Source organism: Galeopterus variegatus, unplaced genomic scaffold (assembly GCF_000696425.1).
Source record: "Galeopterus variegatus unplaced genomic scaffold, G_variegatus-3.0.2 Scaffold2045, whole genome shotgun sequence".
NCBI classification, from domain to species: Eukaryota; Metazoa; Chordata; class Mammalia; order Dermoptera; family Cynocephalidae; genus Galeopterus; species Galeopterus variegatus.
In genome coordinates this window covers 203123-225204 of record NW_007728156.1, presented here as the reverse complement: position 1 = coordinate 225204, position 22082 = coordinate 203123, and the positions used below count along the sequence as shown (strand labels likewise).

Genomic DNA, 22082 nt, shown 5'->3' with positions numbered 1-22082 from the left:
ATCCTTGCCCCACCTCCCTGCAGGCAATGTGCTACAGCAAGAACGCTATTGCCGGTGAGTCTGCAGAGGCAGAAAAGTTTAAAATCATATACAATAAACAGTTTATCTGTTATCCAGGTAAATAAGCAAATATGCAGAGAAAAAATTTCTGCTTAAAGTCTTGCTTACATAAAATATTTTTGATGTGATAATGCTCCTGGAAACATAAGACATCTTTGGAGGAAGCAACAGGAAACAGACCAGGGAACAGTTCCTCTCCTCAGTGTCTGTCTGTCCTTTCAGCACCTCTTTCTCCATCAGTGAGTACCAAGCCCTTTTCCAACCTTGGTGTCAGCTCTTTCTGGTGTCCTGGAGGCTGCCTCACTGGGATCTTCCCATCTGAGCAATAGACCATGTCCTGAATATTTTCATCCTTTCTACTTTGCAAAAAAACTTACCCATCCTGTGCCCATTCCTTCAAGATCTTATTCTTTCCTGAGTGGCTTTTACTTAATGATTATCATCACTCCTAATTCTTTCGGATAAATTTCTTTATTTTTTATTTTATTTTACTTCTCAAAATACATTGTACTTGATTTTCATGCCCCTTTACCCATTCTTCTCCACCACCACCCCCACACACATCAGATAAATTTCTATAGGGATCTTCTGAAGATAAACAAGTGATTGATTCTAAGGGTAGGTATTTTAGGCATTCTGACAATCAATAGGAAAATGTTTTTAAATAATTTATTATTTTGTTGGAGCCTTTAAAATTACACCATGTATAGCACATAACACCTTTTAAAGCCATCAGAACCATGACCATTACTCCATGAATGGGCCAATCCATTCACAAGGGGACAGTCCTTCCAATCTAATCACCTCTTAAAGGCCCCACCTTTCAAATACCATAATTGGATTTCCCCCCCTCTTAACACTGTTACAATGGAGATTAAGTTTCCAACACATGAACTTTTGGGGGTTACATTTTACCCATAGCAGAGGGGATGTATAAGAAGAGCAATTTGTATGCCGTTGTAAACAATGTAAACTTTCATTAAAAAACAGGAAGCCAAAAGTGGTTTCTAAGCAGGGATGGGATATTATCAGAGTTGTTCTTCGGATAGAAAACCTTTAGAAAAATATGGCGAATAGACTAGTATCAAGGAGATAAATTCCAATGATATTGAAAGTATCCACATGAGAAATTATGAGAGCTTAAACTATGGCAGCAGTAGTAGGGATAGAGCCAAATTTGAAAGACATATCTGAGGTAACAATGATCTGTTTTGGTCATTATTTAAACATAGTAGATTAGAATCTTGAGTGGGTAGCAAATTGGATTTATTCATTCTTTCAGCAGACAAATATTGATGACCTATTATGTTTCAGTTACCATGCTTGGAACACAAAGGAGTGTAAAGTATAGGCACCATGGTTCCTGTGCTGGGGATACAAGCTATACTCTCAAGGAACATATAAAGGTTCAAAAGGCTATTTTAAAAGTAATGTAGTAAATTTCGTACAGATCATGAAGCTACTGACTTTCCTGGGAAAGATGTTGAAAGCTACCCTTCCCCAAAAGGTGATGTTTGAGCTAGATATTAAAGAATGGATAAGAATTTTCTAAGTAAGGTATTAAGAAAAGAAGATTCCAAGGTAGATGGAACAGCAAAGTTACAGTTGTGTGAGAAAGTCTGGTTTATCCAGAATAAAGTGTGGTAGAGTGAGGCTTGGGGTATGGCAGGAGGTGAGAGTCAAGGGTCAGGATCAAAATATTTAGACCATACTAAGGCATTTGGATTTCATTTAGCTAACTCTACATAAAAGCATTTGAGGAGGATGGGAAATCAGGATTATTACTTACTCTCAAGTGGTTCAGGAAAAGAAAATCTTTATGCTATTCATGAAAGTTTTCTGTACATCTACAATTGTTTCAAAGTATAAATCTAAATAAAATAAAAAGAAGTAGGAAACAGTCACATTAGCCAACAATAGAAGAAGTCAAGAAGGAAAGGAGGTCCAACAGTGAATTGACCAGGACAAGAAAAAGGATTGCTAAATTGTACTGAGGGTTCAGCTGATGTTGGAAAATGGAAATATGAGAAAGTACCAGTTGGGGGAGTTTTAATATTTTCATGCCTGGCATTCCAGGAATAGGAATGGGAAGTTTTGTGGGGTAGATGCAGCTGATGGATAGAAATGATGTACCTGAAGACAATGGGGAAATGCTGTCAAGGTACCTACCCTGACATCAGCTGGGTGGGGAAGGCAAGGAACCTAGAAGGAGATTGCTATAGTGTGTAAAGATGGAGAGATCAATCAAGGGATTAAAGACCTTGATTAGGCTAAATACCAGAGTCATTTGAAATAAGGACATGAGAAGACAGGGAACAAGTGGCTTTCTATGAGAGAGGAAGATATTTCAATGGCAGAACTTTTTTAGGTGGTACCAAGATTCAAGGTAAGGGCTTGGGTGTAAGTCACTGAGGAAGACTAGAGATGAAAGACAATGGAGTAGGGGAAGCACAGGAATAGTAGAGTTAGGGTACATCAAATTGCCGAGCTGAAGGAAGAAGATAGCAGCAAGCCGATACTTCCATGGAGGAGGTAGCTTAGAGTTCAGCTTATAGAGACAAGGGTGGGGGAGGTGAGCAAACTGTAGAATTTCAAAGGGATAAGGTGTGTGTCTGAACATAGAAGAAAATTATCTGTAGAACACTGACCTTGAAATACTTAGATTGTGGGGAAATTACAACTTGGCTTTTGCCAATAAAGAAATGCAACTTTTGGAAACCAAACAATTTTCATTAAAATGAAGAAGGAACCTTCTGGGAAAATGTTGACAATTTAGGGTAATTCCATCTTTGACATGTTTGAGCTATGTTGTCTTGGGCAAGTCACTTAACCTCCTAAGTATCTCAATTCAGGAAAAGAGAAAATCAAGTATGAAATAAGCAGTAAAAATCTTATATATATGTTAGTTTTTATTATTGATAATGACTGTGTTACGCAGAGCACTGTAGAGGAGGCAAGAGAATAGAAGGAGAATTAAAAATATATTGAGAAAATCCGCTTGTTATTGCTTACTGACAAATTCTCAAGAGCTTTTATGGCAACCTATAGTTACACTTAGATGTTTATTTTCAGCCCCTTTTATTTGGAGCTGAGTAATAAAAATGTGTCCTCTCAAAAGGAATGAGGCAGTGAGTCAGACAGAAGCAGGCTGGCAACGTGACTCCATCATAGAGATTTGGTATAATTTATGTTAATTTGCCATTGAGAGAGAATTCATAATGATCTGGTATAGTCACCTAACACTCACTTTAAACAGGAATAAAAAGGGGTTTGCATCAATCTTAAAGGAATAATATAAGAGAAATAATTATACCACTTGACATAGTGCTTTCACATACCTGTTTCTCCCCCTGTGGGGGAGGGGGAGAAAGGAGGATTATTAACTCAGCTTTCCAGGTGAGGGAGGAGATGGTCAGAATGACCTGCTCAAGTAAAACGGTTATTAAGCAGCAGAACAGTCCCTGGATCTCCAAATCTTATCATCTTTCCACCGCATCACCCTCCTTCTCGATAACTGTATGTTCATTTCTGCTCAGGGCATTGAGAGTTGGTACTGACAATGGTGACTTCTCCACAGAGGGAGACAGAGGATTAACAGGCAAGTTCTGAGCCTGGGTTGTGACTGTCACTTGCATAATTACTATTTACACTTTAAGTTGTGGTTTACGAAACTTAGTGCTTTATATGTTTTGCATACATTCTTTAACCAAATTGGGAAGGAGACTATTGATGTAAATCTTTGGACTCAGAGCAGAAGGACAGGTTTTTCCAATGGATGGTTAGTAAAAGACTGTCAGTGAAAAGGAAGAGCCACAGTACTAAGCTAAACAGTTGGGCCATTGCCCAGAGACAGGGACCGCCTGAGGACCAGGAGTGGTACACTAACCATGTTTTTTTGTATAGTCAGTCCTTGCCTTTAATACAAGCTTTTACCTGTAATCATTTTATTATATATTGTGTGTCTTCATTTTTTCTCCTTTCTTCTCAAAGTGTTATACTTTAATTCTTGGGGGAGGAGGGAATTCTGTTGTACCTTTGTTTCTTTATTGAGGTCTCAAGTTCTTAAGATTCTCTAGTTTCTCTTAGGTAACCTTCTGTATCTTGCCACTTCCACATGATACCACCTTGTATGTATTATATATGATACTTTCTCCATTTTCCTTTCTGATCCCCAATACTTAGAAGCCACCCTCCACACCTCATTTTAAGAGCCAGACATTCACAGTGATTACAATGAAGTAGTGAGAAATCCTTGCATGCATGTTTTTATTCCTTTATTATAAAAATGATATATTCTCACAGTTAAAAAAAATCAATTAGTACTAAAGCATGTAAGTTAAACAGTAAAAATCTCCCTCTCCCTCCTTGCTTTCCCAATCCCCAATTCACCCATCCAGAGGTAAATAGTCTTAATAGTCTATTGAGTGTGCATCCAGATAATCCGTTTGATACATACACAAATAGAATCATATTTTAGTATCGCTCTGCAACTTTCTTTTCACCTAACAATTTCTCTTGAAGATGTTTTCACAGCTACAGAATGAGAACTACTTAATTATTTTAAATTTCATCGTTTTCAATTGTATAGATATAACTTGGATTACAGTATTTAACCTATTCCCTATGAGTGGAGAATGTTTTCAGAGTTTTTGCTCTTGCAAATAATGTTTTGGTGAACATTCTGGGATGTACACCTTTGCATATTTTGTGTGAGTGTGTATGTAGGATAATTGTGTAGAAATAAGTTCTTGCTGCATTGTAGTAGTTCTCAGACATTTTCCTTACCCTTTCCTAGTCTTAGTTGGAGCTTTGGCTATACAATTTACACATGTGGCTTGCTTCCGGGCTAAACTAGTATCAGCCGCCCTTTGCCCTTGTTAAGTTAAAACAACCTGTGGATCCTTAACAAAGTTACCCTTTCCTAGTCTTAGTTGGAGCTTTGGCTATACAATTTACACATGTGGCTTGCTTCCAGGCTAAACTAGTATCAGCCGCCCTTTGCCCTTGTTAAGTTAAAACAACCTGTGGATCCTTAACAAAGAAAAAATAAAAAGCAGATTATTGATTATTCAGGCTGTGCCCTGGACCTATTGAATTAAAGTTTCCAAGAAGGAAACCTGAACTTTCATATTTTTAAAAACCACCATAGGTGATTATGGTATTCAGTGAGAGTGGAAGATCACTGACTTGGTTCCTGGCTCCCTGTTTTTCCTATGATTATGGCTCCTTCTATTTGTGTCAGTAGTTCAACTTCTGGGACATCACTCTTTGTTTTCACAGTTTCTCTTTATGAATTATTCCAGTTTTCTTTAAACATTGATTTTTCTCATTTGCTGCATTTTTTATCTTTAGTTATATTTTGAATTTCTTTTATAGGGAAAGTGAAGGAAAATGGTCAGGGCTTCAGATGTTCAGAATCTTGCAGAGCATTTGATGTAAATATGCACGTGCACCAAGGAGTTCCTCGGTTATTGTCTAATGTAATTGCGCATGTGCACCCAGGTGTCCTGGGTTACGACTTAAGTATAACGGATGAGTGGCTGTGATCCACGGGGCCCTCCACCCCCGGGATGTCCCCCGGGGGGGGGGGAGGGGCATGGGGAGGCCGCTACTGCAGCTGGAGGCTGTTGCTGCCAGGGCCCCTGGGACCCTCTGGGAGGCCACTGCCACCGCTGCTGCTACTACTGAGGACTGAGCTTGTGTTCTCTGCCAACGGCTCCCAGGATCTTTCCCGAAGGCCGCTACTGCAGCTGGAGGCTGTTGCTGCCAGGGCCCCTGGGACCCTCTGGGAGGCCACCGCCACCGCTGCTGCTACTACTGAGGACTGAGCTTGTGTTCTCTGCCAACGGCTCCCAGGATCTTTCCCTTTTACCTTGTGTAGACCTGTATGTGAGGGGTCTGGTGACCCAGCCTGGCATGTGAGTGGCCAGTGACCCAGTCTGTACAGTGGGTTTGAAGGGTCTGAGCGCTAGCCCTGACAATACAAATGGAAACTTAGTATAACTGAAGTAATGAAATGTTTTCGTTTTAGTTATGAAATGCCTAGCCATACAATTAGTGTAGCTATTGCCTCAAACCAACAACTGCGGGTTGACAAAGCATAGTCATGTAGCTTTACATCTTTTTACTTGAAAATTATTTTTACGCTGTGTCAACTCCTCCCTATTCACTGCACTGAACAAGTTGGCCAAAGTTCTAGGGCATGAGGGATTCTACAACATCCAGCCTCCAACAAAGACCCAAAGACCCCTTTTGCTCTGTCCTTCCTATGTAACAGCAGGCAGTAAAGCATGGCAATAATGAGCTTAGGCTTCAAATTCAGACTGAGTTTATACCCCAGCTCTACCACCTACTAGAAATTCCTTAACTTTGCTGTGCCTCAGCTTCCCCTTATATAAAATGGGATAATAATAATGCTTGCTTCTTGTGATTGTTGTAAGGAATAAATAAGTTATTTTATGTAAGGCACTTAAAAAGTAACTGGAATACTTGTACAGCTGGCATTCAGTAGATGTTATTATTATTATTACCCAACCCTCTCAAAAAACATTAAGAGATAGTCCTCTCTTCTGGTCCAGGTTTCAGCTTTCTTTGATGCCTTCATCTGATTATACCTTGCCATATGCTTCCCACTTTCCATTTTCTAGAATTGTGTTGATGTGTATCATCTGTTGTCATTTCTACTTGTATTCTTTTTTAGCCTTGGTTGTTTTACAGTCTTTCAACTAGAGATTCCAGAAGGAGCAGACATAAACATGTTCAATCTGCCAGGTTTTACTTGAAGTCTTCTTCCATAGTCACAATTTTAACATAAACATATATACTTGAAAAGATCCAGTTTATTTCTCCCAACCCACCATGACCACATCATATTTTTCTTATTGTTTAAAAATGTTACAACCAAAAAAGTCATTTATCAGCAGTTCTTAGTCATGAGCTATGTGCAGCAATCCCAGAATTATGGACTTAATAATGGGTTGGACTCTACTGGAGAAGGCAGCCTTGGTGGATTTCTTTTCTTTTTAGAGAACTTCTTTAAAGTTATTTCTCTATAGTCCCTTCTCCAAATGCATGCTGTAGGTATTTAGTGGCTTTTTATCCACTATTCTTCTTATATCACTTACATCATTTTCTTTGAACCCAAGTAGATAACACCATTTCTGATGATTTAAAAGTAGGGTCTCCTTTTGTGGTAGATTGCATCTAAGATGGCCCCAATATTCCCATCTGCCTACTGGTATTCACAGTCTGTGTAACTTCCTTCCTTTGGCTAACCTGTTTCTAACAGAACATATCAACATTGAGAAAATGTCACTTCCATGTTGAGGTTGCAAAAGACTACCTCTACCACCTTGCTAGTAGACTATTCCTTTGGCTTTGATGAAGCACGTTGCCATGTTGGTGAGGTCCACATGGCAAGGAACTGAGAGCAGCCTTCAACCAACAACCAGCAAGGACAGAAGGCCTTGTTTCCCTTGGTCCTCAAAGAACAAAGTCCTGCCAACAGCCACGTGAGCTTGAGGTGTATCTTTCCCAGTTAAGCCTTCAAATGAAACCCCAGCCATGAGCAAGTTTGATTGCAGTCTTGTGAGAGACCCTGAGGCTGGCAGTGTCTGGATTGCTGATCCACTGAAACAGTGAAATAAGAAATGAGTATTGTTTTAAGCCTCTAAGTTTGTGGTAATTTGTTATGCACAAACAGATAACAAATATACCTTGCTTCCATTGCTTTTATCCGTCATATTAACAGCTCTGTTTCTGCTTTAAGGAAGCTCAGTTTGCCTTGTCTTTTTTTTTTCCTCTCCCTATATCCTTTATTCTCAACTCTGCAGTATTCAGAAGCTTCTTTTTTGTCAGTATTTGAAGATACACATAGAAGACTAAACAGATTATTGATTCATTCGAATGTGACAAATATCAAAAGTGATTCTCATATGTTAGTAATGAAATTGGCATTTCTCAGTTGCTGTGTGGTTTATTAAGTGCTTCTACAAATGCTGTATTTTCATTAAACCATTGAGAAAACCAATGCCCAGAGAGCTTAAGGGATTTGTCCCAGGTCATATGTCTCATTCGTGGTAGATCCTACACTGGCATTTAGGGCAACTAACTCCAAATCACTTGTTTTGTCCACTGCATTAGACTGCAGACCCCTTCATCTGAGTGGTAGGTAATTCATATTTGCATTATTTTACAAATAGATTTTCTTTAATTTTTAAAGTATTTTTTGTTTTATTGAATCTTTTCTGCCTCCTTTGTATAGAATTATTTTAGTTAAGCTACTTCATTCTGTACATGTATTTTTATTTAGCTCTAACCCAGGTATGTCATTCTGTCAGCAATCAAAACAAATCTTTCTATATGTTGCAAATATTTTATATTCTGAATGAAATAGTATAAAGTTTCCGAGTTTCTAATGGCCTTTCATTACCACTCTATTTACCAGCTCTTGCACTGTTTTTTGTCCATTATCCAAAAGAGAAAAAGAAAAGCTGTATTAATAAGTCATTAATTATATTCAAAGCTCGTTTGTTTCTGAACTTGTCCATTTCTCAATAGATACATTTTTTACCTCTCCACCAATTATTTTAACTCATTAATGCCTGCATCTTTCTTTTAGTCAGTGTGTTAGTCTATAGTCTATTGCTTATAAAAGAATGCCTGAAACTCAATAATTTATAAGGAAATGTAGTTTATTTCTTACAGTTTGGAGGTTGGAAAGTCCAAGATTGGGCACATCTGGTGAGGGTGGCTTGTCTTCTTGATGGGGACTCCCCACAGAGTCCCATGGTGATGCAGAATATCACTTGGCAAGAAGGGGGAAGAACGCTTTTAATGTTCTCACTTACTCTCCTTATCGAGCCACCAGTCTACTCCCTGATAACACATTAAACCATTAGCCCATTACTCCATGATTTGATCAATCCATTCATGAGAGAATAGTCCACACAATCCACTCACCTCTTAAAGGCCCCACCTTTCAAATACCATAATTGGATTCCCCACCTTCTTATCACTATTACAATGGAGATCAAGTTTTCAACATGTGAAATTTTGGGGGACACGTTCAACCCACAGCTGTCACATATTTGGAGAAGATGCAAAAGATCTTTATGTTTCTGTTATCTGCATGGATAAAACTGAAAGATTCAGTTATCCTATGCTGTTAGGCTTCACTTTCTGTGTTTTGCCCAATTCAGCCAGCCTTTGCTACTCAAATTGTGGTCCAAGGACCAGCAGGATCGACATCACCTGGGAGCCTGTCAGAAATGCAGAATCTTGGGCCTCATCCCAATCTATTGAAACACAATTTTCATTTTAACAAGATCCCCAGCTGATTCACATTCTCATGAGCATTTGAAAAGCACCATTCTAAGCCCCTTTTATGGCCAAGATATGAGTGCTCCATGCCCACATAGTGGCACCACTTCTATTCCAAACTCTTCTGACTCAAGTTACTTTTTTGTTATCTGCCATAAAATGGTTGTCATAAATCTAAAGTAGACAATGTAAAGTATTCAAGGTACCCTTGTTAGTTGTGCAATGCACAAACTGCACAATCATCTGCAGAGGCCCTGCCTCCCTGTATATTCCTTCCACACAAAACAAAGTAATTCCCATGAATTATATTATATTGTACTCTCCATACTCCCATTATTTCTGAAGACTCAATTTATTTAGCTGTTTCAGCCTTAATATACTCATATTGTACATAATAAAGTCATCTTATTCCTAAAGCTTAGGATCTTATACTTGTTAGACAGCATCTTGACATAAATATATTATTTACCATTTATCAATTACCTGTAACAGATATTGGAGTAGTTTCCTATTTTAAATTAACCTTTCTTATAGAAATGTATAAAATACTGAGATGTCAATGAGTACCTAATACTAAAACCAGAGAAACACCATCAACACTTTTAACTTTGTGAAATATGTATAGACACACACACTCACATACATATATATAAAATGGCATATATATTTATATTATTGAAAGTTAACTCTTTCTTAATCACATTTATAGTAAGGTTTAGAACTGGAGCCTAACAGCCCATTTTTGGAAATATCAATTTGATCATAATAATAAAACAAAACGAAAAATGTTAACTGTAATTCCTGGATCGCAACACTCATCATTGTGCTCACTAGTGTGTGTTTCTCATAGCAACGTGCAGTTCGTTCATAAGAGCATCAAGAGGGAAAAGAGGAAGCCAGAGCCATAGCTTTGAGGTTTTTTTTTCCATTGTTTTTCTTTTTTGGTAATTATAGAGAACATAATTTTTGGATAAACTTCTTTAGAGGAACAAACAATACAATACATTTTCCCCTTTAGCTAATATGCGTAGCTCTTTTATGCCTTGTTTTCTGGAATAAACAAAGGGTAACAGGCAGGGTATAGGTATACTTTCATTTGTATGTATTTGTGTGTTGGGGGGATACACATATACTCATATATACACATAAATTTTAAGTATAACCAACATCACACTGTATACTTTATATACATTTTATGTGCTGTTTATTTTCTCACTAAACATAAATTCTGAGAACTTTCCCGTATTCATTATTATTTTTAAGAGCATGATTGTTAAGGTGGTTAAGAATTATCTATCATAAGTCATGCACCATACTTTATTCTTGACCAAAACATTATTTCTTTTGAACACATAGACTGAGAGGTTGTAAAAGTTTAAGAAAAAAAAATAGTCATGTGTTTCTATGTTTATTATGTTTGTTAGAGGGCTATTTCCTTGAATAGTGAAGTGACTTTCCTTGTGGAGAGATGGGGAAACTGAGACCAGGGAGGGTAACTGGACTTTCTGTCATGCACCCTCCACGTACTCTGCTTCTCTTCACCTTGCTGTGCTTTTTCCTTAGGCAGCTAAGCGTTACAGTTCTGAATGCTGCATCTGGGGTGCTCTAGGGGTGCTCTAATCTCTGAATGGAGGAAGGGGAGAGGAGCTGGTGGGGGAGGGGCAGTAATAGACTAGAAGTCTCCAGAACTGGATGATGGAGAAATACAACTGTGTACAACTGTGTAGTTCCTGCACAGTTGAGGCATGACAAAGGATTTTTTAAAAATTTGTGTTGTTGGGCCGGCCCGGTGGTGCACTGGATAGTGCGCCGCTTGGGAAGCGCGGCAGTGCTCCTGCCCGAGGGTTCGGATCCCACATACAGACCGGTTCCCGCTCACTGGCTGAGCGAGGCGCGGGAGCAACACCGAGGGTTGCGGTCCCGTTGCCGGTCCCGGTCCGGTGCGGGGGCGACACTGAGGGTTGCGATCCGTTGCCGGACACGGAAAAAGACAAAAAAAAAAAAAAAAAAAAAATTTGTGTTGTTTATAAAAACCTATGGGTCTCAGAGTTAGACCATGACAAGGAATATGAATGAAAATCGTTTCCTGCTGTCTTTGGAGTTTCAGATCTTATTCTGGTTCAGAGAATGAGGCATTTGGTGTTAATTTAAGAGGTGCTTCTTAATTCTATACCATCTACCAAGCAACTAGTAGAATCACTGTTAAGACTTAGGGATCTTGTCATCTTTGCCTTTAGTGTTTAGAGCTGTGGCCCCTTTTAATTTCTTTTTATATTTTCAGGGGTATTATATTGGGAATTTTGGAGAGGATGTATCAGGAACATCATATCTTCTGTGACAATAATCCCCAAATCTTACTTGTATAGCTTATAATTTTTAAAAAGTTACTTCTGTTGTTTATATTTTTAGTCTATTAATTGATCCCTTTTTTGTTGTTTTGGAGTAAGCGGAGCCAAGTACAAAGTAATAAATTCTAGACAATGGTTGTATAAAGACGTGTAACCATAATCATAGCCCCTTTCATGTGAGTGTTAATTGCATAAATGTAAAGCTGCATAAAATACTTTTTATTTTTTGTAATTTTGAATCCAACTCCAGATAATAATATATGCACAGGACATATACTTTCATCCTAAATATTTCCTATGTATGGCATCATATTTATTGCCTAATACAGAAAAAGTGATTTCAGAACACACTGAGGGCTTTGATTAAAGGCCCTTTAAAAACAATCCTGTATAAAAGTGCATTAATGTACATAGTTCTGCCTGAGTGACTCACTTCCAGCCTCCTGCTTCAAAAGATAGTAAGCCTGGATGGATTAAGTAGTAGGTTTTAATGTTAGATATTTCCAAGTGTTACCTTTGTGGACTGTCTTCCATCAAGATAAGATATCAGCTTAATTTTTCACTTGTCAGTAAAGATTGTTGGCAGCATAGCAAACCTGAGGCAGGTGGGTGGCCCTAGTAAATATTTGACTAGTGAGTCCTTTCCTTGCAGGAAGCAGAAGGAAATTGCTTTTTTCACTTGTCAGTAAAGATTGTTGGCAGCATAGCAAACCTGAGGCAGGTGGGTGGCCCTGGTAAATATTTGACTAGTGAGTCCTTTCCTTGCAGGAAGCAGAAGGAAATTGCAGATATGGTGGAGAGTCTGTGAAGCCCCAGAAGTCCTTCAAATCCTTATTAAAGGACAACTTCAACTAAAATATTGTCATCTGAGTCAGTACATTTTTTTCAATAAAAAAACCTGTTCTCAGAACCCCTACTAACAGAAGCCTGAAAGCAATGTAAAACTTCATTTATCTATAAAAGTGATTTAATTCACAACCAGTTTCACCAAACTGAAGCAAATACACTTGACGAGTCAATTAGCAAAGTAGAACTGCTGTGGTCGACACTATTGCTCAGATTCTTAAAATATCAGGCCTAAAACAAAAGCTTCAGACATCTCATTCTCAGAGATTTGGGAGCAGAGTTGGGCTGTGATAGCTTCTGATCACGTACCTTCTAAGTATTCATTGTATATACTGAGCAGACACTGTGGAAGTTAATTTTCTGTCTCTGGTGCTGTGTCTATATTTGTAAAAAAGTTATTCTGTTTCAAAAAGTTCTTCTATATTGCACATATATGAGAAGCCTTGTTAGTCTTTTCCTTTGTGCTTCTCTTTTCTCCTCCATTAGCTGTGCTCAGTATGCAATAAGAACAAGCAATCAAGCAGACTTTAAAACCTGTTTAAAAATCACATTTGATGGAATGAGAGAACAATCTGTGCGGACTTGATTGTACATGAGGGCAAGGCTTGGAAGGCTATCACCACAACAAAAATACTTTCTGGAAATTCAATAGGGAGTATTCCACCACTAAGATCAGCTGATTGAACTTTGTAAGAATCTGAAAAAAACTTCCCGAGGTTAAGAATCAAGCTCTTAAATTGCACATAAAGGTATAGCTACCTTAAGTCTTCACACTGAAGCCTTGCTCACAAAGAGAGTGGGGTGGGGCTGGCTCGTTAGCTCAGATAGAGCATGGCCTTGTAACACCAAGGTCCAGGGTTTGGATCTCCATACTGGCCAGCTGCCAAGAAAAACAAAGAAAAGCCTTAAACTTCAAAGAGAGTGGGGGAAACAAACTGTCAGGCAAATTATAGTGAGTCCCCAGGAAAAAATATTAAAGTAAAAGAAAATTGGTGGTTTGGGTGTAACACCTTCTCTTAATGACCCTGACTGTCTCTTTTTCTCTCACCCTACTCCCCTTAACCTAGGATGTCTTATTTTACAACACCTGTCATTTATACCTTTTGTTCATTCATCCAGCAATTATGCATGTTCTTCAGTTCTTAGGTTAATGAAAAGATTGATACACATACTCTGCTTCCCACACTTTAAATGCAGTATCTTTATATCTATCATTACCTCTAGTATTGGGAAGAGAATGGGGATAGTTTTACCCTGAAATATGTACTTTGGAGTTATGCCTTAGGCAGTTCTTCCAGTAAGGGAACTTTCTGGAAGTTTAAAAACCGGGGTTCTGGTTTAAAAACCGACTATGGGTTCTGGTTTAAAAACCGACTATTTTCATAACCATGGCAAATTAGTTAAGCTCATTAAGATTCAGTCTCTTGGGGAAAATAAAATATATCTTGGACCCTAAGTACAGGTAATATATCTAGCATAGTGATCAGTGTGTTCTGTGGCCAGGAGTAGCTAATGTTATTATTGGTACATAAAATGACTTATGTTAGTGTATCGGTATTATCATAATCATTCATAAATTCTTCAGCTTACTCGTTAAGTTTTCTCCGTTTCTTCTTTTTCTATCATGGTCTGTTATAAAATATGTTATTAACTTGGGATTTGGGAAGGAGTACTTATTTATAATAGTTAGGGTAAACTATATGTTGATATATTATATTTAACAACAAATGGTCAAACATTGGGATTTGAAAGACATTGAAACTTTCTAGTCTCGTTTTTGATTTTGTTTTTGATGCTTTCTCATTATAGAGTATATTAACTACTACAAAGCTAGACCAGAATTGAATGTCCTATTAGCAACTTATATTGAATACATCCAAAAATGAACTTATTATCTTCCTTCCCTCTTCACTACCTCTCTTCTTGCCTCCCTCCTTTTCTTTTTTTTATCTTGTTCCTTCCACATACATGTATTTGTTACGTGCTATTGCCAGGTTCTATACTAGGGAATGGGTGTGCAATTGTGAATAAAATAGTTACAATTCCTGCCCTCATGCATCTTATAAATTAGCTAGAAAGACATATTAAACAAATTAATTATAGAAATAATTATTTCAAAATAGTGTTGATGAGTGCAATGAAGGAAAGCTCTGCATTCAACAAGAGTAAATAACATGTAAACAAGATGGAAACCTAACTTGGTTGAGGGGTGCTGGGGAGAGTCATGGATGCCAGTCCTGAGCTGAGACATGAAGGATGAGGCGGAGAAGTTTCTAGGTAGAGGTAATATCATTTCTCCTAGACTTACGCATCCTTTTCTTTTTTCTGTTTCATTTCAAAGATGATTGTTCTGCAATACAACCCAGCTTAAAATCTTCACATTGTCTTTAACATTTTATTCTCTTTTGACTAAATAAATAATTGGCCAATTCTCTTGATTCAGCATCTTCTTTCCTCTATTCCCATGATCTTGACTGAATTCCCATTCTCACTACATTTGTTACATCTTTCTTTGCCTTTTTCCTGTAGCTTTATTTTTTCCTTTATTTAATAAATATTTATTGAGCTCTTCTTGTGTGCTCTGCTAGTGCCGGTGTCACAGAAGTGAACAAGATAAACATGGCTATCACAGAGCTCGCAATCCACAAGAGGAAAGAGATGATTGACAAGTAGGGACAGCGTGCTAAGCCACAGGGAAGGCTTTCTCTTCCTAGAGGAAGGGGTATTCAAGCTGAGGCCTGAGGGGGTGAACAGGAGGACTAGAGGGCTCAGGTGGGTGACAAGAAATGATGTAGCGGAGAAAAGCTGGCTCCAATTGTGAAGGGCCTTGCCAACCATCTTAAATAGTTTTGTTTTTTTTTTCCTAAGAGCACTGAGAGCCACTGAAAGGTTTTAAGCAGGACAGTGAGGCGATCAGAAACATCCCTTCTTTTGTGGGCTGGAATGAAGAGAGATGCTGAGATAAATATAGGAAAATGAAAAATTTGGTGAGGAAGATGATGAATTCAGGTTTTTTTTCTTCCAACTGGTCCTCTCACCTTCAGTCTCCTCCCCTTCCATAGCCCATCCAATCTTCTCACATGCTGCTGTGTAAGATGAATCCCTGGCATATGCTTCTGATCTCCACTCAAAGAATTTTAATGATGTGTCTACAGTGCATGGAATAAAATCTAAATTCCTCACCCTATTATTTAAAGCTTACAATGATCTGGCCCCACCTCTGTTTAATTCTTCATTTCCAGGACTCCTGTTTATGTCTTCCTGGCTGTAACCATGCACTCCACAGTCCAGAACTTTCCCACAACATGCTTTTGCCTTAGGCTCCTCCCTCCTTTCCTCTTCTCCTTCACTCTGAACCTGTTTCTCCTCAGGTCCTTGCTCAGACATCAGCTCTCCTGTGATAACTTCACTTGTTTGCACTGAAATTAATTTCCCTTTTCCCTGAATCCTCATCATCATGCAATGCACAGGATAAAGGCCTTCATCACCTCCCCCAGATAGTAGAGCCATTTAGAAAGGCAGGACAATGCAGTTCTAGTAAGCATCAACTCTGGGACCAAACTGCCTGAATTAAGATGCTGGCTCTGATGCTTCCTAGCTATGTGACCTTGGGCACATCACTTAAATTCTCTGTGCCTCATTCCTCATCTGTAAAATAAAACTCGCTGCTTTATAAGGTATTGTGAGGAGTAAATGCATGCAAAAATGCTTAGTTTAGTGTCTACAATATTGAAAGTGCTACATGAGTATTGAGTATGATCATACCATTATTTTATCATTTACATATGATAGCCAGTCTACTAAATTATAACTTCTTTGAGAAGCTAATTCACATCTGATTTATTTTTATGGCTTCCAAATTCCTTACTGCCTCACACAGAGTAAGTACATATTGAGCATATGAATTAGAATCACAATGATTAGTGAACCCTAAACAGAGTTTTCCAATAGTTTATTTCTTTTTAAAATTAGCTAAAATAGATTATTGAGCAAATATTTCATGTGTATAACTTTTCTGTTTCCAAAGCACACAGAATATAGGGAGAAGTAGACCTTTCTCCAATTTCACATTTGTTTCAGAGAGACACCCATAGAGATAACTACGATGTAAGATACAACAGAAAAAGTACAAACTCAAAAAGTGATCAAAGCTATTCAAAAGAAGGAGTGGCTAGAGCAATCAGAAAAGAATTCATTGAGATGAAAGGATGTAGTTGTACTGCAGTAAGAATGGTAACTTTTAGAACAAAACATAAGCCAACTCTTGTAATAATATCAGCCAATACTTATTGAATACTCACTGTACCAGGCAGTGTGTTCGACTGCTTATAGAATGGTAACTTTTAGAACAAAACATAAGCCAACTCTTGTAATAATATCAGCCAATACTTACTGAATACTCACTGTACCAGGCAGTGTGTTCGACTGCTTATCATGCACTGCCACATTTAACCTTCACAATGGTCCCAGGAGGAAGTGTTATCATTGTTGTGTTCATTTTAAAAATGGGACAACTGAGGCATAGCAAGGCAATGTTAAGTAATTTGTCAAAGAATAGAGCCAGAACTGGAACCCAGGGAGATTAGATGCAGAACCTGTACTCTCCACCACCATCTGCACTGCCTCTGGTACATCCCAACTAGGAGTTCAGTTCACTATTTGCTGAAGTGTTTCTAACACTACGTTTTATTAAGTTCACTAGAATTTCACTTTTTATTACTTTCTAAACTTATACTCATCCATGTATGCTGAAAAAAATTGACTTTATTCTTTCATTTATTTCTGACTGACTCAATCTTTCACTTACAGGAACAAGTCCAAAAATTTCTCATGGATGAAATAAAAGTTTGAAGGTATATCAGTAGTTGCCAAACAGTGCAAGAGTAATTTTTTTTTTTTTAATTAAAAACTGATGCGGACTTCTGTGTTACAGTTGTTCCCCTTTGCTCCTCACTTCCTCAACAGAGCTTAGTGTAGAACGGAAAGATTTACAGTCCCAAAATCTGCTGTTCTGGAATAATTTCTAAGGCCATTTCTAGTGGAAATATTTGAGATTTTATACATTCTAGACTTTAGATCCCTGTCTCTCTAGTCTCTAATCTGACATTTCTTTCTGCCTTGGGAAGAAACACACACGCTACCCGCATCCCTTAATCTTCTATCAAGGTTTCTCTATTTGTTTTTCTCCCTTCAGCTTAAATTTCTTAGTAAGCAAGAAAGCTTGCCTTGCAGAGTTCATAATTACTATTGGACTCTTGTGCAAAGGAAATATGTCTAATGAGCTAAAATTTAGAGTACAAATTTGTAGAATTTTAACTTGCTTTAATAGTACATAAAAGAGGTTTTAAATCAATTTTTTTTTTTTTTTGCTGAATTCAGATATTTAAATCCTGAAGGCAAATCTCTGTCTGTATCTTCACTATAGACCCAGTGAATTGGAAAACTAAAGATAAGTACCATGTTTAGGTAAAAGAATAAAGTTGAAAAATTTTTAGTTGACTTTGAGTGCACAAAGCCATATCATCTCATCTATGCCTATTGTTTCCTTTAATTTCTCCTTGACACTTTGTCCATTGTTTTCTCTACTTCTTGAGAATCTAATGCTAATATAACATCTTTATATAGTAGAAATATTTGAGAAGTAACAGGAGAGAGTTATAGGTAATGCCATTCTTGGTACTGCTAGGGAAAGGGGCTCCATTTGTAAATTATCAGCAAGAAAATGTCAGTACCCACCTTGTGGCCCCCAGCAATACACACATCTGTGGTATGATAAATGAAAGTAACACTCAAGGTTTTGGCAATGGGTATATTTCTGTTATGGATTTATTTTCAGCAAAATCACTTGAGGACAACTGCTCCAGCAGAAGATTATGAGTCTCCATTTTCAACAGCATTAATTCTTTAGCACAATACAAGGTTCCTTAAACAGAGTAAAACCAATTCTTGTTCTATGAGGACTTTTCAAAACCACACAGTAGCATATGAAAGGTAGAGAGTGCCTTGCAAATATCTTTTGACTGTTCTGCTGGAGTTGGCCACTTGTTCCTTTGTGTTTCCACTGAAACTGAGCAAATATTTATCACAGCACCAGTGTTACTTTATACCACTTCTTGTTTACGTGCTTCTCTTCTTCTTGTTATTGGCCTTTGTGTCTTCTATCAGCAGCACTTAGCACGTGCTTGGCTCATAATAAATGCTTACTTAATATTCGTTGAATGAAAAGTAATAAATATGAAGTGGTAGATTGTGGGGTACAGTACAGGGTAATCTTGTGAGGGCTGTTTCAGACGGGGGAAGTTTTGTTAGATGTGTGGAGGTGGGAATAAGCAGGCAATGAAAGCCAGTCTGGCTTGCACATGTAGGGAAGGAAAAAGAGATAAGTTTGGACATACTAAAGACTTAGAGACAGTTGATAGAAACTCCTAAAAGTTAGATTTAAAGAATTCAGATTTTATTTGAAAGCAATAGGGAGAGTCTGTCATTCTTTGATCTGGACAATGAGTGATCAAAATAACATTTTAAAGAATTATTCAAATGGGTATGTGCTTATATTAAAATTCATAGGTATAAAAATCAGATTATGGAATATTGACTTTAGTTTGTGGGTTACCAATTGATCCCGAAGGTCTCTGTTTTTCTGTTCTCATCCCACAGGTTGTTATTTTGTATTTTGAGCCAAGCACATTTCGCTGTATTCTCCTGAGATGGGTCCGTCTCCTCGGTTTTGCTACTGTTTATGGAACTGTCACTCTCAAGCTTCACAGGTATGTAATATTTTGTTAGTCTTTATTCCCATGAAGGATTCAAGGTGTTTAGCCTAGATCATAACTGTAAGCTAGATTGGCCACTTAAATGGTTTATTTTCAGTAATTTAGATAGCAAGATGACATATTTTTAACTGTCACTCTCAAGCTTCACAGGTATGTAATATTTTGTTAGTCTTTATTCCCATGAAGGATCAAGGTGTTTAGCCTAGATCATAACTGTAAGCTAGATTGGCCACTTAAATGGTTTATTTTCAGTAATTTAGATAGCAAGATGACATATTTTTAAATTTCAAGACAATGTCTTCTGGCTTCTCTGGGGAAATCTTTAATGCAATTGAACTCTTTGAACAAGACGTGTTAGTAAAATGTGTCATTGGTTATGGAAAGGGTTAATTCTGGAAAAAAAAAAAAGGTTTACAATGTGAAATAGTATTTACCAGCCAAGAATAGAATGGAATACAAAGACAGTACAGCTGAAATAATGCTACATGTCCAGAGCTACCATAGAAGTCCATATAGTAGAATTCAGCAATATGCTTTTTCAACAAAAACTACTGTCCCCATTTCCATGTTTTAGGCCCCAGAGTAATCCTGTGATGTTCTATGGTCGAAGTTAAAAAAAAAAAAGAGGGTTCTTGGCTTTCCTCCTTAACCAGTGTGATCTGGCGATTATCAGTCTTGGAAAATGGAGAATACTGTAAATTCCCTTATACTTAGTTTCATAACCACCTAAATATTAGGAAGATAGAGGCAATAAAATAAATTACCTGTCCACAAAGGCTAGGGATGGCTGGAAATTATCCCTTGCCTTGTCTTTCCAAGTTTAAAGAAAGTCTCAATGTAGTGGTGCCAAAGAGCATAGGAGAGAAAAAATAAATTTCTCCCACAAGATAAAACCATAGTCCTATAGAGAAAACTCTTTGCACTGATCAGCTTTTAAACTTTTTGGATAACCATCATAAGTCATTCATATTTTCTTGCTAATTTGTCCATAAGTGTTTCTCAATAGAAGTCTTCTCATATGGCTCATGCAATAGTTTATCTTAGGTGCCATGAAATGAATTACATTTGTCTTTAAATATCCCCCCCTTTCAATCATTTTTAAAATGTGGTAATTACACTACTATCTACCACACAAGACACTCCATTTCTTTTCCTGTTTTTTGTTTGTTTGTTTGTTTGTTTGTTTTGGTACTAAATTACTAGGAATTCTGTAGATTATCTTTTTGGAACAAACATGAATATTCTTGACCTATCTACCACACAAGACACTCCATTTCTTTTCCTGTTTTTTGTTTGTTTGTTTGTTTGTTTTGGTACTAAATTACTAGGAATTCTGTAGATTATCTTTTTGGAACAAACATGAATATTCTTGACGCTCTGGATTCCTGTCTTCTATACGTGGTATAGTACAAAGAATATAGGAGGAGGTCCAAATATTTCAGAAGGTCCATTTTAAATCTCATTTGAAAGAAATCATAAGCCTCTATTTCCTAAAAGGAAAGGATTAGACGAATCTCTAATGTTCTTCCTGGCTGTCACTTTATTCTATCCTCCTCACACCATGCTTTGCTCCTGTTTCCCTCTCTTCTGCAAGCACCTTCCAGGTTTCCATTTCTTATATAATAGCTATTTTTCAACTGGGGCTAAACAAAGGAAATGGGAAATCAATGACAGCACATAATGGACAATAAACCTTCTAGGTATTGTGAAAGAGTAGGTGCCCTCTTAAGACTTGAAAATGACCTCTCCCCCTACTACACTAGCACTCAGTGTCTATTTGGTCCTCTATTATAATTCATACAGTGCTTTATAGTTTGCTTATTTAATTGTATTTTTCACTTTAATATACCTTCTCCTTGAAGTGAGAGTCTACCATTGAATCCCTAGCACTGAGCACAATGACTGACACATGGGATGTGTTGAATATGTGTTAGTAGATGAGTGAATGAATGGAAATGTCAGATGCAGACCTGGAAGCTGCTTGCCACAGTTCTCTCCACACACAATACATTCATATTCCCTGACTCACTGTGTGCTACCTTAGTATGTCCCCAAGTGCCTGGAATACATAACACTGTGGTCTGCAAGAGGATGTGTGATGTGATGTGACATGGTATTAAATAGTACTGAATCATATAATGAACAGATTACTTCCATTCACATTCTCTTTCAAACCTTCTGATTATTTCTAAGAGGAAGATTAGTTTGGAACTAGGAGGTCTTCAACACTTGCCAAACTAATCTTCCTTTGCAATAGAGTGAATCAGGCTTCACGCTCAGAGCTTTTCACTGCAATGCTATCTCGGTAAGATTCATTATCTTTGTTTCACTGTATTTATTTTTATAGTTACTTTCTATTTATGGAAAGTGTTATTTATCAGTTTTTCATTTAATGTAGCAATATAAAATTTTCTTTAAAACATTTTAAAGCAATAAATAGAAATTGATTTGAAGAAAATATTAGCTGGTGCACAGATACAGCAGAAATCTTGAGAGTGATATGCAAATAATTAGAATTTGGGAAACTAGGGTACTTCATCATCTCTTTTGTTTATTTTAAAGACTGAAATTAAAATTATTTTCTTTGGGGCCGGCCTGGTGGCGCACTGGAGAGTGCGCCGCTTGGGAGCGCAGCGGCGCTCCCGCCGAGGGTTCAGATCCCATGTGGAGACCAGTCCCTGCTCACTGGCTGAGCGCGGTGCAGACGCAACACCGAGGGGTGCGATCCCGTTGC

General features: G+C 37.7%; 1 protein-coding gene across 1 annotated transcript in view; it reads left to right on the top strand.

Annotated features, from left to right (window-relative positions):
• GPR158 (G protein-coupled receptor 158) overlaps window positions 1-22082 on the top strand; it is a 140473-nt gene that overhangs the window by 60567 nt on the left and 57824 nt on the right. Inside the window, exon 3 of the mRNA XM_008580240.1 lies at window positions 19233-19342. Within this exon, the coding sequence (XP_008578462.1) occupies window positions 19233-19342 (110 nt within the window). The remainder of the gene's footprint in view (window positions 1-19232; window positions 19343-22082) is intronic.